This window comes from Malania oleifera, chromosome 2 (assembly GCF_029873635.1).
Source record: "Malania oleifera isolate guangnan ecotype guangnan chromosome 2, ASM2987363v1, whole genome shotgun sequence".
Lineage (NCBI taxonomy): Eukaryota > Viridiplantae > Streptophyta > Magnoliopsida > Santalales > Ximeniaceae > Malania > Malania oleifera.
This window is the reverse complement of record NC_080418.1, coordinates 150,893,887-150,916,527: the sequence shown is the minus strand read 5'-3', so window position 1 is coordinate 150,916,527 and position 22,641 is coordinate 150,893,887. Positions and strand designations below refer to the sequence as shown.

At 38.2% G+C, this 22,641-nt stretch overlaps 1 protein-coding gene across 3 annotated transcripts; it reads right to left on the bottom strand.

The window, feature by feature from the left end:
- Nucleotides 1-251: 251 nt before the first annotated feature.
- On the bottom strand, nt 252-22,390 carry LOC131147807 (2-oxoisovalerate dehydrogenase subunit beta 1, mitochondrial). 3 transcript variants are annotated; one of them, XM_058097388.1, is made up of 13 exons: nt 21,951-22,390; nt 10,709-10,820; nt 9,287-9,322; nt 9,155-9,214; nt 9,019-9,076; nt 4,945-5,042; nt 4,414-4,503; nt 4,260-4,328; nt 4,103-4,189; nt 2,380-2,475; nt 2,218-2,295; nt 581-667; nt 252-488 (listed from the first exon to the last, which is right to left on the bottom strand). In XM_058097388.1, exons 1-13 carry the CDS (start codon nt 22,106-22,108, stop codon nt 453-455), a joined length of 1,065 nt encoding a protein of 354 aa, XP_057953371.1. In that variant the 5' UTR covers nt 22,109-22,390; the 3' UTR covers nt 252-452. The 3 variants fall into 3 exon arrangements, 2 of the variants coding, with proteins under 2 accessions (XP_057953371.1, XP_057953372.1); XR_009134941.1 differs by lacking the exon at nt 252-488 and having other exon boundaries at nt 609-667; nt 2,218-2,290; nt 21,951-22,342; XM_058097389.1 differs by lacking the exons at nt 252-488; nt 581-667 and adding an exon at nt 674-978.
- Between the last annotated feature and the right edge of the window lie 251 nt (nt 22,391-22,641).

Sequence of the window (22,641 nt, the reverse complement as noted above, 5' to 3'; positions counted from 1 at the left end):
TGATGGATCATATTTGGTCCTTCTGCCCAAATGTGGCACATTGAATGAAGTTCCATGTACATTCTTGGTTGTCAAGTTTATGTAAACGATATTTCATCTAACACCTGAATTGGATTGTGAAAAAGGAAAACGAACTGCCATTAACATTGGTACAATGAAAATGCCACCTTCCCATCAGATTATTTAAGTTAAATGGCCAGATGGATACTCGAACTTCCAGAAACAAGCAAGTGCACATACAAATGAGCCTCTTTTTACAATTCCAAACACAATTCCATTATTTTCAGCAGAGAGATGGATTAATATAGGGCAACAATAAGAAATATTCCACCAGAAGGAAATTAGAGCTGTTCTCATAAAATGAAAGAGATGGAACAGAAGCAATGGTATTTTACATTTTCCATCAACCATAGATTACATTCATGTGACGATAGCCACGGCTAAAATGTCCGCTAGTAATTTACAGTTGATTTTATAGCATCCAAGATCTGCATCAAAAGAGATCAATAAGCAGATGGGCTCAAAATGGAATAAGAAACACCCATTCAAAATGGCATATAAAGCTTAGAAATCTACCAACCTTGTTCTTTGTCGGCATGTAAAATGGTTCAAAAACAAGGGGAAAGGGAGTGTCCAGGCCACAAATTCTGGTCACTGGAGCTTCTAGCTGTACTTAATCCAAAAAAACAGTAGCTATTAATTCATAATTTTTAAAAAGAATAAAGGATCAGTCTCATCCAAGCTTCTCTCAAAATTGTCCATTAAACAATATCAATAATGGATTGTTTACTATTTTCAGCTGCGGAAGCTTTATGAACTGGTTTACTACACAAATTCCATGCTTAAATTCATCTCCGATCTTTGGATTGAACTCCAGATGCAGTGTAGCTCATCAGTATGGCTCATTTAGGGTCCAGTATGGTTTAATCTTGAATTGAAGCTACTTCAGGCCTTGGTCTGCTCATTTAAGGTCCAGAACTGCTAAAGAGCTATATATTTTAGATAAAACTAAAAGCTGCTTTTTTGATCATGAAAAAGCTAAAAACATGCATCAACACTACAAAAGAGCAATAAGAGGATTTCTTCTCTTCAGGTGAGGTGATGGCATCAGCAGAACCTGGTCCTAAAGCATACTGCCAGAAAAAACATGTCCTGTGTTTTGAGAAGGCAAACGAGAGAGAAACTCTGATTAAGACGTTCATTTTCATGTAAGCATCTAGTTAAAATTTTGTGGTCAGATCTAACTTAAAATCCGCACCAACAGAATGCTTAAAGGTGTGTCTTTTGAAATAATGTGCGAGCTCGCTGTAAAGTTTTAGCATTTTAGGAATTTAGTATTTTAGACTATGCTTCAACGCATTTTGGGTATGCCTCAGGCTCTATACTAATTGAAGGGAAGAGGAGGCTGCGTTCTCCATGACAACCCTCCCCTTACCCTCGCGAAGCGGGGACCCTTATGGCACAGGGACGACCTTTAGGTGCATAAGCATACATGTGTCTGAGAAAAATGGAAACATAAACATATTCATGCTCTTGAGTAATGATACTCTCATGCAAACTTGAACAATATTATGAATTTTTCATTTAACTGGAAGTGATCCGAGTAATTTCAGTTCAGGGCCTCCTTCAACATCAAAATCAAATATTGTGACAAGCTATATGGTTAGTAATGCAGCCAGTTCATAACAATTTTTAAGAATAAATTTCAGATCGACTAATTTCAAAAACATTTTGTGATCTCCAATCCAGCGGTTGAGAGCAAAAAATTTTCTTATGAGAGAGAGAATGCATGTGACGTGATTTGATAATAGATTCTCTTATACTTCAAAGTCACCAGAAAGATGCATTCCAGTTCCCTAACATGCATGCAAGTGTTGCTGCTCTTTTTCTCTGTTTTAAGGGCTTTCATTTGGGCATTTTTGCCCCATTTTTTTTCTGTTGGGTGGCAGTCTCCCCACCTTCTCCTTCTTTATATTTTGGGGGTGGAGCTGGGGGAGTGTGTGAGGAGTTTAGATGACATGCTAGTAGGGGTGCTATGTCCTGGTCCACAAAGTGCCTAAAGAGAGCGGCTAAGAAATAATAAGCTTCCCTCAGGGAATCAAACAAAGCATTTTTCCAATGGCAGCAAACCCATCATGGAGCACTAAACAATCATCTGAAGCAATTTAACTCAAAAGATTCCCAAATAGGAGTGGCATTTTCGAAAAGAGAGCTTACCCTTAAAAAGCAACGTTCAACAATAGAAGCAGAGATTTCAGCACCAAAACCTCCGGTTACAGGAGCTTCATGACTAATCTGCAAATAAGGCATCATATTCATCACTTAAACACACCAATTGGCTAACAATAAATTTAATTTTATGGAGAGATCAACACTTACAAGAAGCCTTCCAGTCTTTCTAACCGAAGCTTCTACTGTTTCCTTGTCCCAGGGTATCAGAGTTCTTAGGTCTATGAGTTCACAAGAAATTCCATCCTGCTCAATCTCACAGGTCAAATGACTCTATAATTGTTAGATTACCACTTTACCTAAAAGCTTAAGCTCTTGGGTTGTGGGCCAACAATGTATATCAAGCTTTAACGCTCCCCCACACGTGCAGCCCAACAGCACATGGAGAGATAAACACACGATAAATAACACCCATTATAGGGAACACTAATTTTTTTAAACACCACATAATAAATGCAGGCAACAAGATTAGAACCTAAGACCTCCTAGAAACCGGCTCTGATACCATGTTAGATTACCACTTTACCTAAAAGCTTAAGCTCTTAGGTTGTGGGCCAACAATGTATTTAACAACAATATTAACAAAATTCTTTTGTACTTAATTATCCCCATGAGCTACAGCTTGTAAAGAATCAAACTTGGGGAAAGACATTTGTAATCTTGGAATTACTTGCCTGGGAATATTTGGGAACCTGAAAGTAGACATAGGAAAACTGCACAAAAACATATCATCTGAGGCACATGGCTCCAATGGTAGGTGGGGTCTATAGAGAGGACATGGTATATACAAACTTATCTCCATATTTTGAAGAGGCTGATTCAATGATTTGAGCATGTTCCATCCAGGTTTGTTTCAAGTTCAAATTCACAATTGTAGACAAAATTTAAGATGTGAGCCCCTATAGTTGGACATTGGGTCATAGACCCAAATAGGGTGCCCAAGATGAGCCAACTACTATCTAGACTTTGGGAGAGAACAGTTATTCTTTCAAGGGAAAAAACTTCAAATCACTCCTCTCTCTCTATACATGGAAAATCAAATATAAAGATGAGCAGTTGAGGGAGAGTTTTTGTACACAGAAACCAAAGAGGTCCTCCATTGTCACTCAGAAGCCATGGCACTATGCTGCAAATAGTACAGAAATGATTTGTCGTGGTGGCTTGTAATACCCACCATCAAGAGCAAGTTCATATGTGATGTTTGAGGACAAAGAATGATGTTTCCAGCATGTTAGAAAAGGTTAGTTGATTTCGCTGCACATGTGTCCAGCCAGCAAGTGATGCAATTAAAGTTAGATTCAATTAATCTGCATGAATCTTTGTTTCCAGCTTTGGTATCCACACCAAAGAGGCTTGTTTTCCATGATTCTAGATGCACAATAAGATAAAATCCTGTGATTTGGACTAGTAATTGCCTGAAATGTTCATTTTTATCTCTCTTTGGTTTGTTGCCAGCAGCAATAATGAGGCAATCTTTCGGCAAAGAAATATATTCAAATCTTCTTTCCCAAACAAAACTAATGTCCTAGTTTTGCTGCTTTGGGTTGAGTATGTTGAGAGAGAAGTGTTTCAATTCTTGAAAGAAGTCAGTTTTTTACCAACTTTGGGTCACCAGAAAATGCCCAGCCGGCAGGTAGGGACGCTGGATCTTGGTTCTAATTGAAAGTATGGAATATAATGATTAAGCAGTACAAGATAGGCAGTTAAAATTAGAGATTGATTCGAAAATTCCTTGTTTCCCAACTAATGATATTCTCAAGAGACTGTAATAATTGTATTAAACTCATTTTAAATCAAACTAGGCATGCCTAACAAATAAATTTTGCATAATTTTGAAAAGACTAGGAATATTCTTCCACAAAAAATCAATTACCTTCTCGGCATCCACACAGGCCTGTTCCATAATTGATAGTTGAGCGCCCCATCCAACAAGTGTTATGTCATTGCCTTCTCGAATTACCTGGTGTTAAGTTTGCAATTTTCCTCAGGGTTAGAGTAATTGAAAAATTGTAAAACTAGGCACTGCATACCTCTGCCTTTGATAGAGGCAACATGTAGTCATCCTCAGGAACCTCTTCTACTGACAAACGATAAAGCCACTGAAAATTCAAAACAAGATTTCAAAACTTTCATTTGAAAAACTGAATGTTTAGGACTCGAGACAAATATAAATGAATGTGCTACCTTTGGTTCAAAAAAGACAATAGGGTTTGGATCACGTATGCATGACAATAACAAGCCTTTTGCTTGTCGTGGGCTTCGAGGGATAACCACCTATAAAAGAACAGCATTCTAAGAGAATTGGAAGCAATCCAACTGCCATGCTTATTAAGCCAGCCAAAGAAACAATTGGGAAAGTAGCCAAGACGTTCTCACTTCAAATAGTACTTCGCCTAGAAAGATGTTCAGAACCCTCATATATAAAATAATAAAAATGTTCCTGTGTGAAGAAGTCTAGGCAGGGTTTGGATGGTGTATATTATACACTTCCACTGCAATATAGGCCTAAGCAGTTACATTATTAAGAAAGTGGATGGGAAAATAAAATCATAAATGCATGGGATTCAGATCTTTTGTTATTCTCCACCTGTATAAATGTTTCCTCCAAATCATCACACATTCTGGTTAGCATGATGAACATCGCATCTATGAAAAAGGAAATTGGAGAGACAAGCCTAAAAACCCAGAAACAAGTTTCCAGAAAAAGAGACATACCTTGATGCCAGGAACGTGACAGAAAAATGCTTCAGGCGATTGTGAGTGATAATGGCCACCATGGCCCACGGCCCCATAAGGAGCCCTTATTGTTAAACCTGGGAAATTACATGAAAGTATTGTTAGTAGGACAGACAACAAACTTACCATAAATTGTTCTACATTTATTTAGGAAAAAAATCTGTCAAACCTACCATAAATTGTTGAATAGATTTAGGAAACAGATTTGTAAATATCTTTCCTGAATTAGGGGGCAATGCCTAATGTTAGGAGATGCTGTAATTAGGATGCTTAATGTTAGGAGATGCTGTAATTAGGAGATATTGTAATTAAGGGATATATTGTAATTAGAAAAAATGACTTCTACATAAGAAAAGGACCACTCGATTGAGGGTCATCGAGCAAATCTGACATGGTATCAGAGCCACTCTCTGAATCAACCTTGTCTATTCTAGGTTCTGGTTTTCTGATTTCTTGGGCGCGGGTTCTGGTTTGCAGTTTTTTAGTGAATTTCGAGAGATTCTAGTTATGGCTAACAACAATAACTCAGAAGTCTTTCAAACTCGGTTTACAGGGAAGAATTATGCTGCCTGGGAGTTTCAGTTTTAACTTTTTGTAATGGGAAAGGAGTTGTGGGCTCATGTTAATGGGAGTGACATGCTTAGCAATGTTCGTAAGGACACTGGTTCTTCTAATATTCAAGTTGCTAATGGCCATTTTTTACTGATTACTGGGGTTGGTGATATCGCACCATCACTTACTAATATTTTTGTATCACCTGGGTTTTCTATGAGTCTTATCTCGGTTGGACAATTAGTGGATGATAATTATAATGTTCAGTTTTCTCGTGATGGTAGTCATGTGCAGGATCCGGTGTTAGGGAGGACAATAGCGAAGGGGCCTAAAGTTGGGAGACTTGTTTCCATTATACTTTTCCATTTCTAGTATCATTTCTTTGGCTTGTACTACTGTTTCCAATAATTGTGAAGTATGGTACAAACGTTTAGGCCATCCAAACAATGTTGTTTTATCTCATTTACTGAATTATAATTCTTCTTTGCCTCATGCTTTGTCTTTTGATTGTTCTACATGTAAAATTGGAAAAATTAAGATTCTTCCCTTTCCTTCTTCCGGGAGTAGGGCAAAGAATTGCTTTGACCTAGTTTAGAGTGATGGCCGCCATTACTCTTGTCATTTCTCATGCTCATTATAAATATTTTGTGACATTCATAGATGACTATAGTTGGTATAGTTGGGTATACTTTCTGTGCTATAAGTCTGAAGTCTTTAGCGTTTTCAAATTGTTTCTAGCATGTGTTGAGAATCAGTTTACCACTAGCATTAAGACTTCATGATCTGATTCTGGTGGAGAATATATGTCTCAAGAATTTCTTGAGTTTCTTTGTCACAAAAGAATTGTTTCTCACCGCTTGTGTCCTTATACGCATCAACAGAACGGCGTGGCTGAGCGCAAAAATCAGCATTTGTTAGATGTTGCTAGGACCTTGTTACTTGCATCTTATGGTCCTCCTAAATTTTGGGTTGAAGCTTTAGCTACAGCAGTATATTTGATTAATAGGTTGCCTTCTAAAGTGCTAAATTTTGACTCTCCATACTATCGTCTGCATAAACAACACCCTAGCTTTCTTGACTTGCACACTTTTGGCTGAGTCTATTTTGTGCATCTAACTCCGCATCAACGTCACAAACTCTCTGCGCAATCTGTGAAATGTGCCTTTATGGGATATAACTTATCTCAAAAAGGGTTTGTGTGCTATGATGCTTCCTCCAATAAATTTCATATATCTCGTAATCGTTTTCTTTGAGCATCAATGTTTCTTTCCTAGTTCTCTTACATCATCTCCCGCAGTTTCTGTTCTTCCTCACTTTGGTGATTTGATATACCCTCCTAAACGCTTCAAGCCTGGTTTTGTGTATGAACGCCGTTGGCCAACTCTACCCCTTCCTGAGTATGATTTGCAACCTGATCCTAATCTATTTTGCATCCTCCTCAACGATCTGGTCATGCCTCTCATCCACCGGATAGGTATGGTTTCCCTCATACCTCCTTCACGGCTACCTTATCAACTGTGTCGATTCCTAATTCATACTCACAGAAAGGCTATGCAAGAAGAACTTCAAGCTCTTCAAGAAAATCGGACTTGGGACATGGTCCCTTGACCTTCTCATATCAAGCTAATTGGGTGTAAGTGGGTTTTTTCTGTGAAACTTCGGCCTGATGGGTCTTTGGACCGTTATAAAGCTCGTTTGGTTGCCCTTGGAAACCGCCAGGAGTATGGGGTTGACTACAAGGAGACCTTTGCTCCTATTGCTAAAATGACCACTGTGTGTACTATTATTGCCATTGCAGCCTCTTAGGGAAGGTCCCTTTGCTAGATGGATGTGAAGAACGCATTTCTTCACGGTGATTTACAGGAAGATGTTTACATGACACCTCCTCCTGGCCTCTGCTCATCGTTGACGTCAAATGTGTGTAAGATGAAGCGCTCTCTGTATGGTTTGAAATAGGCTCCCCGAGCCTGGTTTGATAAGTTCCGGGCTACCTTATTTCGGTTTTCTTTCATCCAAAGCTAGTATGATTCCTCGTTGTTTCTTCGTACGACTTTTGTTGGTATCGTTCTTCTTTTGGTTTATGTCGACGACATTGTCATCTCTAGGACTGATTCTGCTCTCATTGATCAGCTCAAGCAGCATCTTCATAATTCCTTCCATACGAAGGATCTTGGTCCTCTCCGGTATTTCCTCGGTTTGGAAGTTCAATCCGATTCATCTGGGGTTTTCCTACATTAGCATAAATAAATGGAGGACTTGATTTCCTTGTCTGGTTTGCAGGACCCCTCTTCAATGGATACCCTTTTGGAAGTGAATGTCAAGTATCGATGTGAGGAAGGGGATCTCCTTCCTGATCCCACGGTGTTTCGATAGTTAGTTGGTAGTCTCAATTATCTCAATATTACACGGCCTAACATCTCCTTTGCTGTCCAGCAAGTCAGTCAATTTATGCAGTCTCCTCACCACCTTCATCTTGCAGCGGTCCGCCAAATTATTCGATATCTCCAGAGTTCCTCTCATCGTGGCTTGTTCTTCTCTACTGGTATTCCTCTTCGCCTTGTGGCTTTTAGTGATGCCAACTGGGCAAGATGTCCTAGTACTTGCTGGTCTGTCACCGAGTGGTGTATGTTTCTTGGTGATTACCTTTATCTCTTGGAAGAGTAATAAATAGGATTGTATTTCCAAATCTTCGACCGAGTCAGAGTACCGTGCCATGTCAGCAGCCTGCTCGAAGATTGTGTGGCTCTGAGGCTTACTTGCTGAAATAGGTTTTCCTCAGTCTACTCCCACTCCTCTTCATGCTGATAATACGAGTAATATTCAGATCGCTACAAATCCCGTCTATCATGAGCGTACCAAACATATCGAGGTGGACTGCAATTCTATTTTGGAAGCTATCGATACTCGGGTTATCTCTCTTCCACATGTCTCAAGTGACCTTTAGATAGTGGACGTCTTCACCAAAGCTACGACACGACTACGTCATTAATTTCTTGTGGCAAATTGATGCTTCTTGATTGACCAACATCAATTTGAGGGGGGATGTTAGTAGGATAGACAACAAACTCACCATAACTTGTTCTACATTTATTTAGGAAACAAATCTGTCAAACCTACCATAAATTGTTGTATAGTTGTTTAGGAAACAAATCTGTAAATATCTTTCCTGAATTAGGGGTCAATGCTTAATGTTAGGAGCTGTTGTAATTAGGATGCTTAATGTTAGGAGATACTGTGATTAGGATGCTTAATGTTAGGAGATGCTATAATTACGAGATATTGTAATTAAGGGATATATACCATTGCTGTAATTTGGAGATATTCTAATTAAGGGATATATTGTAATTAGGGAAAATGACTTCTATATAAGAAAAGGACCACTTGATTGAGAGTCATCGAGCAAATCTGACAAGTATAAATCTCAATGTGGAGAAATTTTCTAAAATAAAAATAAAATAAAATAAAGTATGATTCAAATATACAAAACCATAACAAGAATACCTCCACAATTGAATTGATTCCCACTCCGGTATCTAAATTTAGCAGCTTCATTGACAATCTATAAAGCAGTCATTCTGTCAACTAAGTGTTAATTGTGATGGCAAGATAGAAATTTAGTACCAAGGAGGACGCATACCTGATCAAAAGCAGGATATATATAATCTGCAAATTGAATTTCTGCTATAGCTCGATTACCCTATCAAATGAGATGAAACCAATAATTATTATGGCAAGCAGAAGTAATACAGCACTGACTGTTCAAACTCACCATCGCTGCAAGACCAATTCCAAATCCGACAATGCCCTGTAGAAGAGAACATGCCAGCACGAAGGTTATATAATGTATCTAATATAAAAGATGCTAAGTGACATTTTACTGGAAATTAAATATGTTGGGAAATTTCATCTCGAACCCTTTAGTTCACTTTATTATATTTATAGAATATAATTATTATTTTTTGGAAATGCAATATTCTAGAGTTGCATCAGGAAACTACAATATTTGGGAATCACTGGAGCATGAGAATCTGTGTTTGGGAAAGTTCCATATCAATGTCGTTTTCTTGTTCTACAATGACTCTAGATGCTGCATAGTGTACAAACGAACCATTTGTGGGATGTGAGAGAGTCACCTATGAAGCTATGGTTGATTTAAGGGAAAGTTCAGGATTGCTTCTTCTGTTGATGAAGTGTAGAAATCAACACAAGATATTCAGCTCCACTAAGATTTCTCAGTTTGGTTTTATTGATACAAGGTGGAGATTTGTTGGGAAATTTTGTCTCAATTACTTGTATTACTTCATTATATTTGTTGAGTCGTATTAAGGAACTAAATTATCAGGGAATTCCTTGGGACAAAAGAAGCTCAGCAAAATATCCTTTATATATATGAGCATGCCATTAGTTAGGGCCTTAGATGTGAAAGAGAGAGGCACCTAAGGAGCTATGGTAGAATTGGCAGAGAGCTTTGAGTTACATCTATGCGGGTGTGAGACTTTGGAATAGACCAAGGTGGTCTAATTTCATTTGGTTTAAGGCATTACTCGCTATATTGTATTGTTTCTCTGCAATATAGTGAATATTTGTCTCGTCCTTGCCTATGCATCAGAAATTTTGGTGGCTCTGACAGAGGTACTAATGGGTTGGAAAGAAGTGTTTCAATCACCATCTACCAGAAATCATGAAGGTCAATGCAAATGCATCAGAGAAAGGAATCTGGGGTATGCTCCAATTTTGATGGCTGAATCTAGTAGGTTTTAGGATGGAATTATTCAAGCTAAGAACCTGGGAATTAATTAATTAAATACTTGATCATTGAAGGAAACTCAACTACTATAGTTGAGGCAAGAGATTTGGCAGGACATCTAAATCTTCCATGGTTGCAGTGGTGGTCACATCAACAAAGAAGTTAATCATGCAGCTGATGGTAAACATAGTGCTCCATGAGTGAAACACTTAATTCTAATTGTGTTCATTGTGATTTATTCTCAGGTTCCATTGCTCTCCATTTGCATAACAGGAAATATATAATTTGGCCCTTCCAGTGGCTGATTCTTAGAAATGTGAATGAGGACGCATGCTGAGATTCACCACAATTCTGAACCCTTTCCAGCATGATACTACAACAAAAGCAGAGTCCCACCTAAGAAATACATCCGCAACAGCAGGAGATAATGTGAAATAAATTTACCTGTTCACAAAGAGGGGTATTGAACACCCTATTTTTTCCAAATTGATCAGCTAATCCTGTAGTGCAGCGGAAGACCCCACCAAAGCTCACATCTTCTCCAAATACATAAGCACTGCAAGGAAAATGAAAAAAACTAGTTGAGACAAGCATTACTTAATGTGAACACAAAATCACTGCAAGAAGCTTCGAAAGAGTGTTCCAAAGAGGGACTACTCAGTTACAGTAGCAGTGTTTAATCTCTCTCTAAATAAGTCAAACTATATCAGATATTATTTAAAGACATAATTTCAGGGAGGTATGCATAATAGGTAGAGCACCTACTTGATTAAAGCAATTTGGGCAAACCGGACCTTCCAAAAGTTACTGGCTAGGCTTTTGCAGCTTGAGGTGTTACACTAAATTTGCCTAGCTACAACTATAAGAGGAGTTAAATACTCGGGGGTAGAACAATAACCTAGGGCCGATGGCTGGGCTATGTGAACGTGAAGTATTTTCTAACTAGGCAGTTGTACTCATTTGTGCAGCTTTCAAGTTTTGGTTTCTCTGTAACTGGGTTTTGGAGTTTATACTGTCATATTCAACTGTTTAGGGTTATTACAATATTTGTGGACATCCTCAATTCCAGGAATAGCAAATCCCAAATTGAATGGGATCCTCAAATTATTGCAACAAGAAAATCGCCTATGATTCCCCACAATCTCCTGTAAATAGAATCTGAAAATTTTCTATTCTCAATATTTGGAAACTTTCTATTAACAGAGCATTCTTTCTAAGGATTTTGATTGTGGATGTAAACATCATAGGATGTAGAAATTGTATATATACCTCCATTTTCTTAATGAAAGGTGAGTAGTTTTCTTTCCCATAAGAAAAAATAAACTTTTTGTTATATTTTTTCATGGTATCAGGGCTAGGTTGTTCTACATTGTGAACACTGAATTCTTTTGTTTTCAGATCCTATGGCAAAGACCAAAACAAAGACTTCTACCAAAATCATGAGTGAAAAACCACCTCATTATCATTTGAGCAATTTAGATAGATCAGCTTGTATAATATTTTGCGAATGGCCGAATGAATTGGCCTTGGGTTCTGTATATTATACATAGACTTTACAAGAATGCTATACATGGAAAGTAAATAAGGTCTAGCATGATTCTAGCCCTATACAAGTAAACTATAATCTGTCAAACCCTATACATGTAAACTAAACATATGCTAATTGTACAAAATAATGAATTGAAATATAAGGAAATAAATGTGGGCTGAAGTAAGGAAAGAAATCTTTTTCTTTGCTGTTTGCTGTTTTATTGATAGCCCCCCTCGAATTGATGCGGGTGTTGATCAACAAGCATCAATTTGCTACTTAGGAAGCAATGTCGATGACGAGTGAGAGCCTTGGTGAAGATATCTGCAATTTGTAATTCAGTGGAAATGTGTGGAAGAGTGATAACACGAGCTTCAAATGCTTCACGGATAAGAGTGACAATCGACTTCAATATGCTTCGTGCACTCATGATAGACAGGATTGGCCATGATATAGATAGCACTCATCTTATCGGCATGTAGAGGTGTAGGATCAGTCTCAGAAAAATCTAGCTCAGCAAGCAAGCCTTGAAGCCAAATAATTTCAAAACAAGAAAAAGACATCACTTGGTATTTAGATTCCGTCAATGACTAAGAAACTCTGTCTTGCTTCTTACTCTTTCAAGAGATCAATGCATCACCTAAGAACACACACCAACTAGTGATGGAGCGACGTGTATCCGCACAACCAGTCCAATCAGCATCGCCATAAGCAGCAAGGCGAGTAGAATTGCCCGCAGGGAAGAATAAACCACGGCAGAAGTGCGCTAAACATAGCGTATGATCCTACGGACAGCAGCCAAATGAAGATTACGAGGAGTCTAAAGAAACTGGCTAACTTGCTGTACAACAAAAGAAATGTCTAGTCTAGTAATGGTGAGATAGACAAGACAATCCACCAATTTCAAGTATAAACAGGGATCAACAAGTAAATCACCCTCCTCTTTGCGAAGCTTGACATTTAATTCCATGGGAGTATCAATAGAAGTACCCTTCTAAAGGCCAGCTGTGGGCACCAAGTCACTAGCATACTTATGTTGATTGAGTGAAATACTTGAGGGACTACAATTCACCTCAAGACCAAGAAAATATGTGAGAGACCCAAGATCTTTCATATGAAAGAACTCTGAGAGATGAGTCTTGACCTGAGCAAGTAAAGCAGAATAGGAACCAGTAATCACAATATCATCAACATAAACCAAAAGAACAACAATACCCATGTCTGATTTCCGAAGAAACAATGAAGTGTCATACTTGCTCCGCTTGAATGAAAATTGTAATAAAGTGGTGCGGAATTTATCAAACTAGACCCTTAGAGCTTGTTTGAGACCATTAAGAGAATGACGAAGCTTACACACATGTGAAGTCGGAGAGGGAAACAAGCCCAAGGGTGGCTTCATATAAATACGCTCTTTAAGATCCCCGTAAAGAAAAGCATTCTTGACATCCATCTGATGTAGCGGCCACTCACTAGAAGCAACAATAGCTAGAATCGTACGAACAGTAGTCATCTTAGCCATAGGAGCAAAGGTCTCTTCATAATTGACACCATATTCTTGATTATTCGCAAGTGCAACAAGGCAAGCTCTTAATGATCCAGACTTCCACCAGATCGGATCTTGACCGAGTAAACCCATTTACAACCTAGAGGAACAATGGCGGGAGGACAAGGCTTAATGTCCCAGGTGTGATTGGCCTCTAGAGCGGCAATTTCTTCCTACATAACTTGTCGCCAACAATCATGCTTGGCAGTGTGTGAGTAGGAAGTGGGAATATCTAAATTGGACAATGCAGCAATAAGAGCTGAAACAGAGTTACTAGAACTTGAAGAGGGAAACCCATATCTGTCCCGGGGGTACAGGCACTCGAGAAGAGCAACATACCAAAGGCTCTAAAGGTGCTGCAATAGACCGAATCTCGAGTGTAGTAGGATCAGATATCAGATGAGCTATCGGAAGAGAATGTGGGTGGGGGCGCCGCGTATACACAATATCTGGTTTAAAACGAGAACTGAATGGATGAGGATCCGAGAAGTGCTCCTCAAAGGAAAGGAGAATCACAGTAGGAGAGGAGGGTACAGAGGACACGGGAAAGAAATGTTGATTTTCAAAGAAAATAACATTCCTAGAAATGCGTGTACGATGTAATGTAGGATCATAGCAAACAAATCCCTTTTGACACACATTGTATCCCAAGAATGCACATTGAACATATTGAGCAGATAATTTATGTTGCTCATGAGGAGGTAAATGAACAAAACATACACAACCAAAGGCACAGAGGTTATCGTAACTAGGTTGCTTAGCAAATAAACGGAAATAGGGAGACTCCATGAGTAGGACTTGAGAAGGTAAACGATTAATCAAGTAAGTAGCACTTTTCAAAGCCTCAACCCAGAACAAGGATGGAACAAAGGATTCCAACAAGAGAGTACGGACCACATCTAGGAGATGACGATTTTTGCGTTCGGCTACTCCATTCTATTGGGGAGTAGTAGGACAAGAATGTTGATGAATAATGCCTTTAGAAGCCAAAAATGCCTAAAACTCATTAGGCACATATTCACCACTAGAATATGTGCGTAGTGTCTTAATAGAAGCAGAAAATTGATTGTCAACATAAGCTAAAAACTCAGTGAAAGTACAAAAACCTCATATTTAGAGCGAAGAAAGTAGACCCAAGTAAATATGCTATGATCATCAATGAAAGTCACATAGTATTTAAATATTTCATGTGAACTAACCGAGGAAGGTCCCCAAACATCAATATGGATAAGCTCAAAACACTGAGAAGCTCTACTAGCATTCAAAGGGAAGGGAAGAGTTTTGCTTTTACCAAGTTTGCGAGAGGCACACTCAAGAGATTAAGAAGAACGTTGTTTATTACCAAGTAAACCAAAGTTCAAAACATAAGATAAGATCTAATTATTGGGATGCCCTAAATGACGATGCCACACCATACTAAGATCTGAGACATTATTACAAGCAAAAGACTTAATAGAAGAAACTGGAGAACGTGCTGGAATAGGCAAAAGTAATGGAAACAAGCACCCCACTTTAGGTCCCTTCGTGATTGGCTCCCCCGTTACCTAGCCCTGCACAACACAACCATTACCAGAAAAATTAATAGCACAATTGTTATCAACTAATTGACCAACAAAAATAAGATTCGTAGAAAGTTGAGGAGCAAGAAACACATTAGTGAACTTAGACGAGGCATCTCCAACAGCAGCTATTGGCAAAGAACTGCCATTGGCAGTATGAATAGCAGATTGACCAACGTAGGGCTGAATATGAGACAACATAGTGGGATTATTCGTCATGTGATTCAAGGCACCCGAGTCCACATACTAGAGATTAGTAGAATTGTTACCTTGGAGGCCCATTTCTGATAATGCCGAAATTAGTATTTGTTGCACCATTTTGGGTGTGCAGTAATTCGTTAGAGGAGGTGCACGAACAGAGAAGTCACCTGAAGAAGAGCCAGGAGCCGAAAACATCACTGTGGGGGGTACACTACAAAGTCTGGAATTCCTGGGCCTGACGATTCTGCGGGCAGATACGACATTGTTTGATAATATGACACTTCTTCTTGCAATAAGAGCAGAATTTCTTGGAACAATTAGCAGCAATATGTCTAAATTCTTTGCAACAAAAAAACAGCAAAGTGCTAGAATGCGCAGGCGGTCCTCATCGTTGAGCAGAATAAGCCACAAGGACAGACCCGGAACAACCATGAGATTGTGCCAAAGTAACTTGAGTACTAAGCCGTTGTTTTTCATGAAGTAACTCATCAAAACAAACATCTAGAGAAGGAACAGGAAAGTGATTTAGCAGAGACTAACTAACAGATTCATACTCGGGGCGAAGTTTCATAAGAAACTAATCACAACGACTAGTATCGTGAAGACCTTAAATAATGGGAAGAGAAGCCACAAGAACATCCGCAGTAACCAGATTAGAATATTCATTCCAAAGAGTCAGAAACCCCGAATAATAGTCTTAGATGGAACGATTGTCATGTTGAAACATGGCAATCACATGCTTTCACTGAAAATGACGGGCACCGTTATCTTGAAGATATACTATTTTTAAACAAGTCCACATATATTGAGCGGGGTGCGATAAGGTCGCAAGTTGGGAACAATATGTAGCTCAACCGAGCCAAGAAGCCAAGACATAATTTGAGCATCAAGCACAGCCCATGAAGGACAAGCTGCGAGCTCCTTGGATTTATCAGGATTGGGTGCACAATCTGTGCCATCAATATGACCCCAAAGATTTTTTTCCCTTCAGGACAAGTTTAAACTGAAAAGCCCACGTAGAATAATTGTTGCCCATAAACTTGGCACACAGGTGCAAAGTCCATGCTAAAAAATGGAGAAAATCGACAAGCCCCAAAAAAACAGACTGTGCCGAAAGAAACAGACCACTAGAAAATCCAGAAGCCCAAAATAAACAATGCAGGTATAAAGAAAAGCCAAGAACAACCTCCCTGCACTAAAAAATTAAATCTTGAACGAAAAAATTGCACTAAAAATTAAATCTTCAACCAAAATTCTGCTGTGCCGAGAAGATATGTGCCAGAAACAGCAACAGAAAGTTGTTGTCTGCTTTCCAAGAGTCACAAAAAACAACAGAAACTGGAGAAATAAGTGGCAAACCAGAAAACTGTTGTGCCTGCTTGGCGAAAGTCACAAGCCTGCTTTCCGAGAGTCACAAACAGCAACAGAAACTGGAGAAATAATTGGCAAACCAGAAACTTGTTGTGCCTCCTTGCCGAAAGTCACAAACAGCAACAGAAAACTGTTGCCTGCTTGCCAAGAATCACAAGGACATAAACTAGAGGAATAAATGGCAACCCAGAAACTTGCTGTGTCGACAACCACGCAGCCACAGAAGTACCGAAAGAACCGAGAAAAAATTCCAGAAGATAAAACAAAACCCCAACAGCCATGAAACCAAGAAGACAAAAATTGAAGGGGAAAAAAAAACCTAGCAGTCGGCTGGCTCTGATACTATGTCAAATATTTTGTGAATGGCCAAATGAGTTGGCCTTGAGTTCTGTATATTATATATATACCTCACAAGAATGCTACACATGGAAAGTAAATAAGTTCTAGCATGATTCTAGCCCTAGACAAGTAAACTATAATCTGTTAAGCCCTATACATGTAAACTAAATATATGCTAACTATACAAAATAATGAATTGAAATATAAGGAAATAAATGTGGGCTGAAGTAAGGGAAAAAATCTTTTGCTTTGCTGTTTGTTGTTCCATTGACACAGGTGACTTGTTGGTGTCTCATCCACTAAAGGGGACCAACTATTCAACATGGAGGAGAGCTGTTGTCAATGCTCTACGATCAAAACACAAATTGGTATTTGTGAATGGAAAATTACCAAAACCAGAAGAAGGAGATTCAGAAGAGGACGACTGGCAAACTTGCAATGCAATGGTGGTTGCATGGTTGTTAAACTCACTCAACGAGGAGTTATATAACAATGTGGCATACCATGACACTGCTTATTACGTCTGGAGAGATCTAGAAGAAAGGTTTTCATAAGGAAGTGGGCCTCATATTGAAGAACTGAAAAGAGAAATCGTCAACACTAAACATGGTGAGTTGACAATCTCAGCTTACTATACAAAAATGAAGGGACTTTGGGATCAACTTGATAGTTTTTCCAAGTCTCATGGACGAGGATGTGCAAGTTGTATGGTGGAATCTTGGTTAGGGAAAAAGAAGAAGAGAAGCTGCAACAGTTTCTAATGGGGTTGAATGATTCCTATGGTGTGGTAAGATCGAACATTCTCTGTAAAGATCCATTACCATCCTTAACAATTGCTTACTCTTTATTAAGTTCAGAAGAGGCGATGATGATAAGGCCAATTGTGGAGGCAACAACTTTCAAAGTTTATACTGGGGAAAAGAATCGAGATCCAAACAAAAGATCAAAGTGTGAACACTGTAAGAAGACAAGTTACACAAAAGAGAATTTTTTTGAGATTGTCGGGTATCCTCCAAATTGGCAAGGGAAGAAGAATAACGTTCAAGCAAAGACATCCATTAATGTAGTAGTGACAAAAACTAAGGGGAAGGAAGTAGATCCTCAATACCAAGCAAGCCAACAACAGATTATTCTTAACCCATCTGGGTTATCCCAAACTCAGTTTGATCAGTTGATGGTCATACTCACCCGAGAGAAACAAGGAACACCTAACCGTAAACTTTGTTGGTAAAATTTCTTGTTCTGAAATTAGATTCTGGATAGTGGAGCATCTGACCATGTTGTATCATATTCAAATTAAAATGCAAAATCCAAGAAAATCTATTTCACAAGTTACACTACCTGATGGAAGAAAGTCACAAGTTGATTGTGTTGGAAATATCCAACTAAATCAAAATATTGTGCTGAAGGATGTCCTTTTCTTACCAAAGTTTACACCTGCAATTTAGAATCAATTAGTAGAATTACCCGAGATTTAAAGTGTTCTGTAACATTTTTCCCAAACAGATGTATTTTGCAAGACTTTAGCACCAAGAGGGTGATTGGAGTAAGTAGAATGGAAGGGCTCTACTATTATTTTGAAGAGGAAAATCAAATCTATGCAAATGCCATGAGATTGAAGAATCAACCAGAATTGTTACACAGAAGGTTGGGACATTTCTAGATTAAAAAGTTTATTCGATGTTTCAGTTGAAAATAAAAACATTTTCCCATGTGATGCATGTCATAGGTCTATGCAAACTCAATTTTCATTCCAATTAGTAGAAATAAATCAAGAAACTTATTTGAATTAATCCGTGTTGATACTAGGGGACCTTATGAAACTAGCACACATTTTGGAGCTCACTATTTTTTCACTATCGTTGATGATTGTTCGAGAGGTACTTGGGTTCACTTAATGAAAAACAAGTGAAGCCTCATTTCTATTTGAACAATTTTTGAAAATGGTGGAAACTCAATTTGGGGCACAGGTGTAATCAGTTCAGTTAGATAATGCCCAAGATATTGTGTATGGGAATTTCAAGAACCTCATTTTAAACAAAGGAATCATACACCAAACCAGCTGTCCGCACACGCCCCAACAAAATGAAGTGGTGGAAAGAAAGCACAGCTACCTATTGGAGGTTGCAAGAGCACTCTGATTTCAAGCTGATATACCCTTTAGATATTGGGGGAGAATGTGTTATGACAACGGCACATTTGATAAATCTTCTTCCCACACCAATACTTAATGGGAAATCCCCACACGAGATTTTGTTTAAAGAAAAAGCCTCATATGATCATCTCAGGGTATTTGGATGTTTGTTTTATGTTTATGTTAAACATAAGCCATATGATAAGTTTGCTGTGAGATCTAGAAAATGTGTATTTCTAGGATATATCGCAGGAAAGAAGGGCTACGGGGTAATGGAACTCAATACTAGAAAGTTTTTTGAATCCTAAGATGTCATATTATATGAGGTTTCTTTTCCTTTTAAAAATGTACAGCCTTTGCTGGTGCAACCATTGCCGACCGTGATTGAACTTGAAGAGCCAACACATACTCAAAACTAATTTGGAGATGTAAGAGACTCAATCGGGTTAAAGGAAAACGAAGAAACGAAAGAAAAATGTATGGAAGAATCTAATCTTGAAATAGAAAATAAGGCAGTTGAAAGAGAAATGATAGTTGAGAACTCAAGACCACAAAGGGAAAGGAGGATGCCACAAAAATTTGAAGATTATGTAATGACATGTAAGAAGACCATAAACCCCCTACCAAGAATACCACTCAAATCAACCAATTGCATGGTAAGGTTTATCAAAATTCATTTCTTTCTAAAAATCTTGTGGTATCTTCTACTAACAATGCAGAACGGGACGAAATTGATATTGAACAGGATACCTATGAAGATGATGTAGGAAAATAAGTGTGGGAAGAGGCAATGATACAAGAGTTGAAAGCTCTCAATTCAAATAATACCTGGAGTCTAGTTCCCTTACCAAGAGGGCAAAAAAGCAATTGGAAGCAAATGGGTGTTCAAAATTAAACAAAGTGCAGACGGAATGATCAAGGGATACAAAGCACAACTAGTTGCAAAAGGATATAGCCAAGTAAAGGGGGTTGACTATAATGAAACCTTCGCTCCCGTGGCTAAATTCACCACAGTTCGGTGCTTGTTGGCTATCTCAACAATTAAAGGATGGCAACTACACCAAATGGATGTTGACAATGCATTTTTACATGGAGAACTTGATGAGGAAGTATTTATAAAAGCTCCTGTCCCTAATGATTCACTGGTTTGTAAGTTGCATAAGTCATTGTATGGACTCAAACAAGCACCACGACAGTGGTTTGGGAAACTCTCAACTTCTCTTCTCAACTATGGGTTTAAGCAAAGTCCATGGGATCACTCACTATTCACACTTTTAGATGGGGACAGTTTTTTGGTAGTATTAATCTATGTGGATGATCTTATACTTGTTGGGAACAATGGAGATAAATGTGCTCAATTTAAGAAATATTTCCACACTTGTTTCAAAATAAAAGACCTGGGACCCTTGCATTATTTCTTGGGCTTAGAGGTTAGAAAAAGTCAAGATGGAATTTATGTAAATCAACAAAAATATGTAGGAAATATTATAAAGAAAGCATGTCTAGAAGATGCAAAGGTAGCACAAACACCTATTCCACAGCAACATAATCTATTGAGTGATATAGGAGATCTACTTGAAGATGTGATTACATATCGAAGACTTGCGGGGAGACTCATCTATTTGACAATGACCAGACCAGACATCTCATATGTTGTACAAATTTTAAGTCAATTTATACAGGCACCGAGAGCTCCTCATCTTGCTATGGCAAAGAAATTGGCTCGATATACCAAGAAATACCCTGAACAGGTTCCAGTATGAACTTGCTTAGCTTGAAATCAGTTTCAAGAATGCTTATCTTTTTAGGAGACACTCTTATTAGTTGGAAATCAAAGAAGCAACAAACGGTATCTCGATCATAAGACAAAGCCGAATATCGAGCAATGGCATTGACAACTACAGAACTGGTATGGCCACGCAAAGTCTTAAAAGACTTGTCTTTCTCTATTAAAGAACCCATTCCATTTTTCAGTGATAATAGATCAATCATACACATTGCAACAAATCCGGTATTCCATGAACGAAGCTTGCAGATTTGTTGACAAAGGAGCTTAATATCGAAACGTTCAACTCATTGCTAGCTCGTATTGGAACTCACTCTTTATTGACTTGAGGGGGGAGGCACAAGGTAGATATCCAAAACATTGATGGCAAGCTCGGTGGAGTCCAAAAATACACCAGCTAGAGGGAGGTTATTACGAAATTTGTGGGCATCCTCAATTCCAGGAATAGCAAATCTCAAATTGAATTGGATCCTCAAATTATTGCAACAAGAAAATCGCCTATGATTCTTCACAATCTCCTGTAAATAGAATCTGAAAATTTTCTATTCTCAATATTTGGAAACTGTCTATTAACAGAGCAATTTTTCTAGGGATTTTGATTGTAGATGTAAACATGTAGAAATTGTATATAAATTTCCATTTCTTAATGAACGGTGAGCAGTTTTCTTTCCCATAAGAAAAAATAAACTTTTCGTTATATTTTTTCAAGGATGCTGATCAGTTCAGGCATGTATGAATCAAGACTGATGATCGATTTCAGTTCATCATGCAGAAGGTGCTCTTAAATTCCATGCTTAAAAAAAAATAGTACCAATGCTCGACCTTGTTGCAAAAAAAATTGATGAGGGAGCTAGGAATTTTCGTGAAAGGTGAGCAGTTTTCTTTCCCATAAGAAAAAATAAACTTTTCGTTATATTTTTCAAGGGTGCTGATCAGTTCAGGCATGTATGCATCAAGACTGATGATCGATTTCAGTTCATCATGCAGAAGGTGCTTTTGAATTCCATGCATTAAAAAAAATAGTACCAATGCTCGACCTTGTTGCTAAAAAAATTGATGAGGGAGCTAGGAATTTTCGTGAAGAGGGGCAAAAGATAACCACCACATATATATTCAAAATTACTATTTTATATCGTATAAAAAACCCTGTAGAGTCCGAAAAATTTCGAAATCAAAATAACAAAGATTGAAGCAAAACGAAATCTGGGTAATCGGAAAAAAGTACCGGGGATCGGTTTCCAAGGCGATGTGAAGCGCCTGGTTGATGGCGGAGAAGAGATTCAAGGATTTGGCAGAGGAGGCAAAATCAGCAGAAGACGTCGATGAGTAGGCCCTAACAAACGATTTGGAATGAAGAAGTAATCTGCAGCCAAAACTCCTCATATCAACAGAAAACTCCTCTTCGTCGATCGGACTGGATTCAGGAATCGAAGGTGGTGAATTGGTGGACAGGTAGAAACAGCGAGGAATTGTGGGTAGAGTTGCAGGGTCACAGCAACTACGTGAAGAACATGAGTCAGCATCTTACTGGTTTTATACTTGTCGACATCTTAATAATCCAATTATCCAAACTGAAACTTATCAATTATCATATTGGGATTAAAATTATGTTTTGATGATCCAAACTGAAACTTATCAATTCTCATCACTGTGATATTGTGATAAAAATTACGTTTTGATGAAAAAAAAAAACAATTGTATGCATTCCCATTCCACCAAAAAAAAAAAGAAGAAGATAAAAGTAAAATAAAAATCTGAGCAGGTGAGATTTTGATTTTTGGGAAGCCAAATATAAAATTCTAACTTTGAAACCATATATAAAGATCGAAGAAGTGCCAAAAGCTGTCAACAAGTTAGGTATTAATTCAACTATTCATATGTAAATGTAGAAAAAAGGTCAAAAGGACATGGGTTTA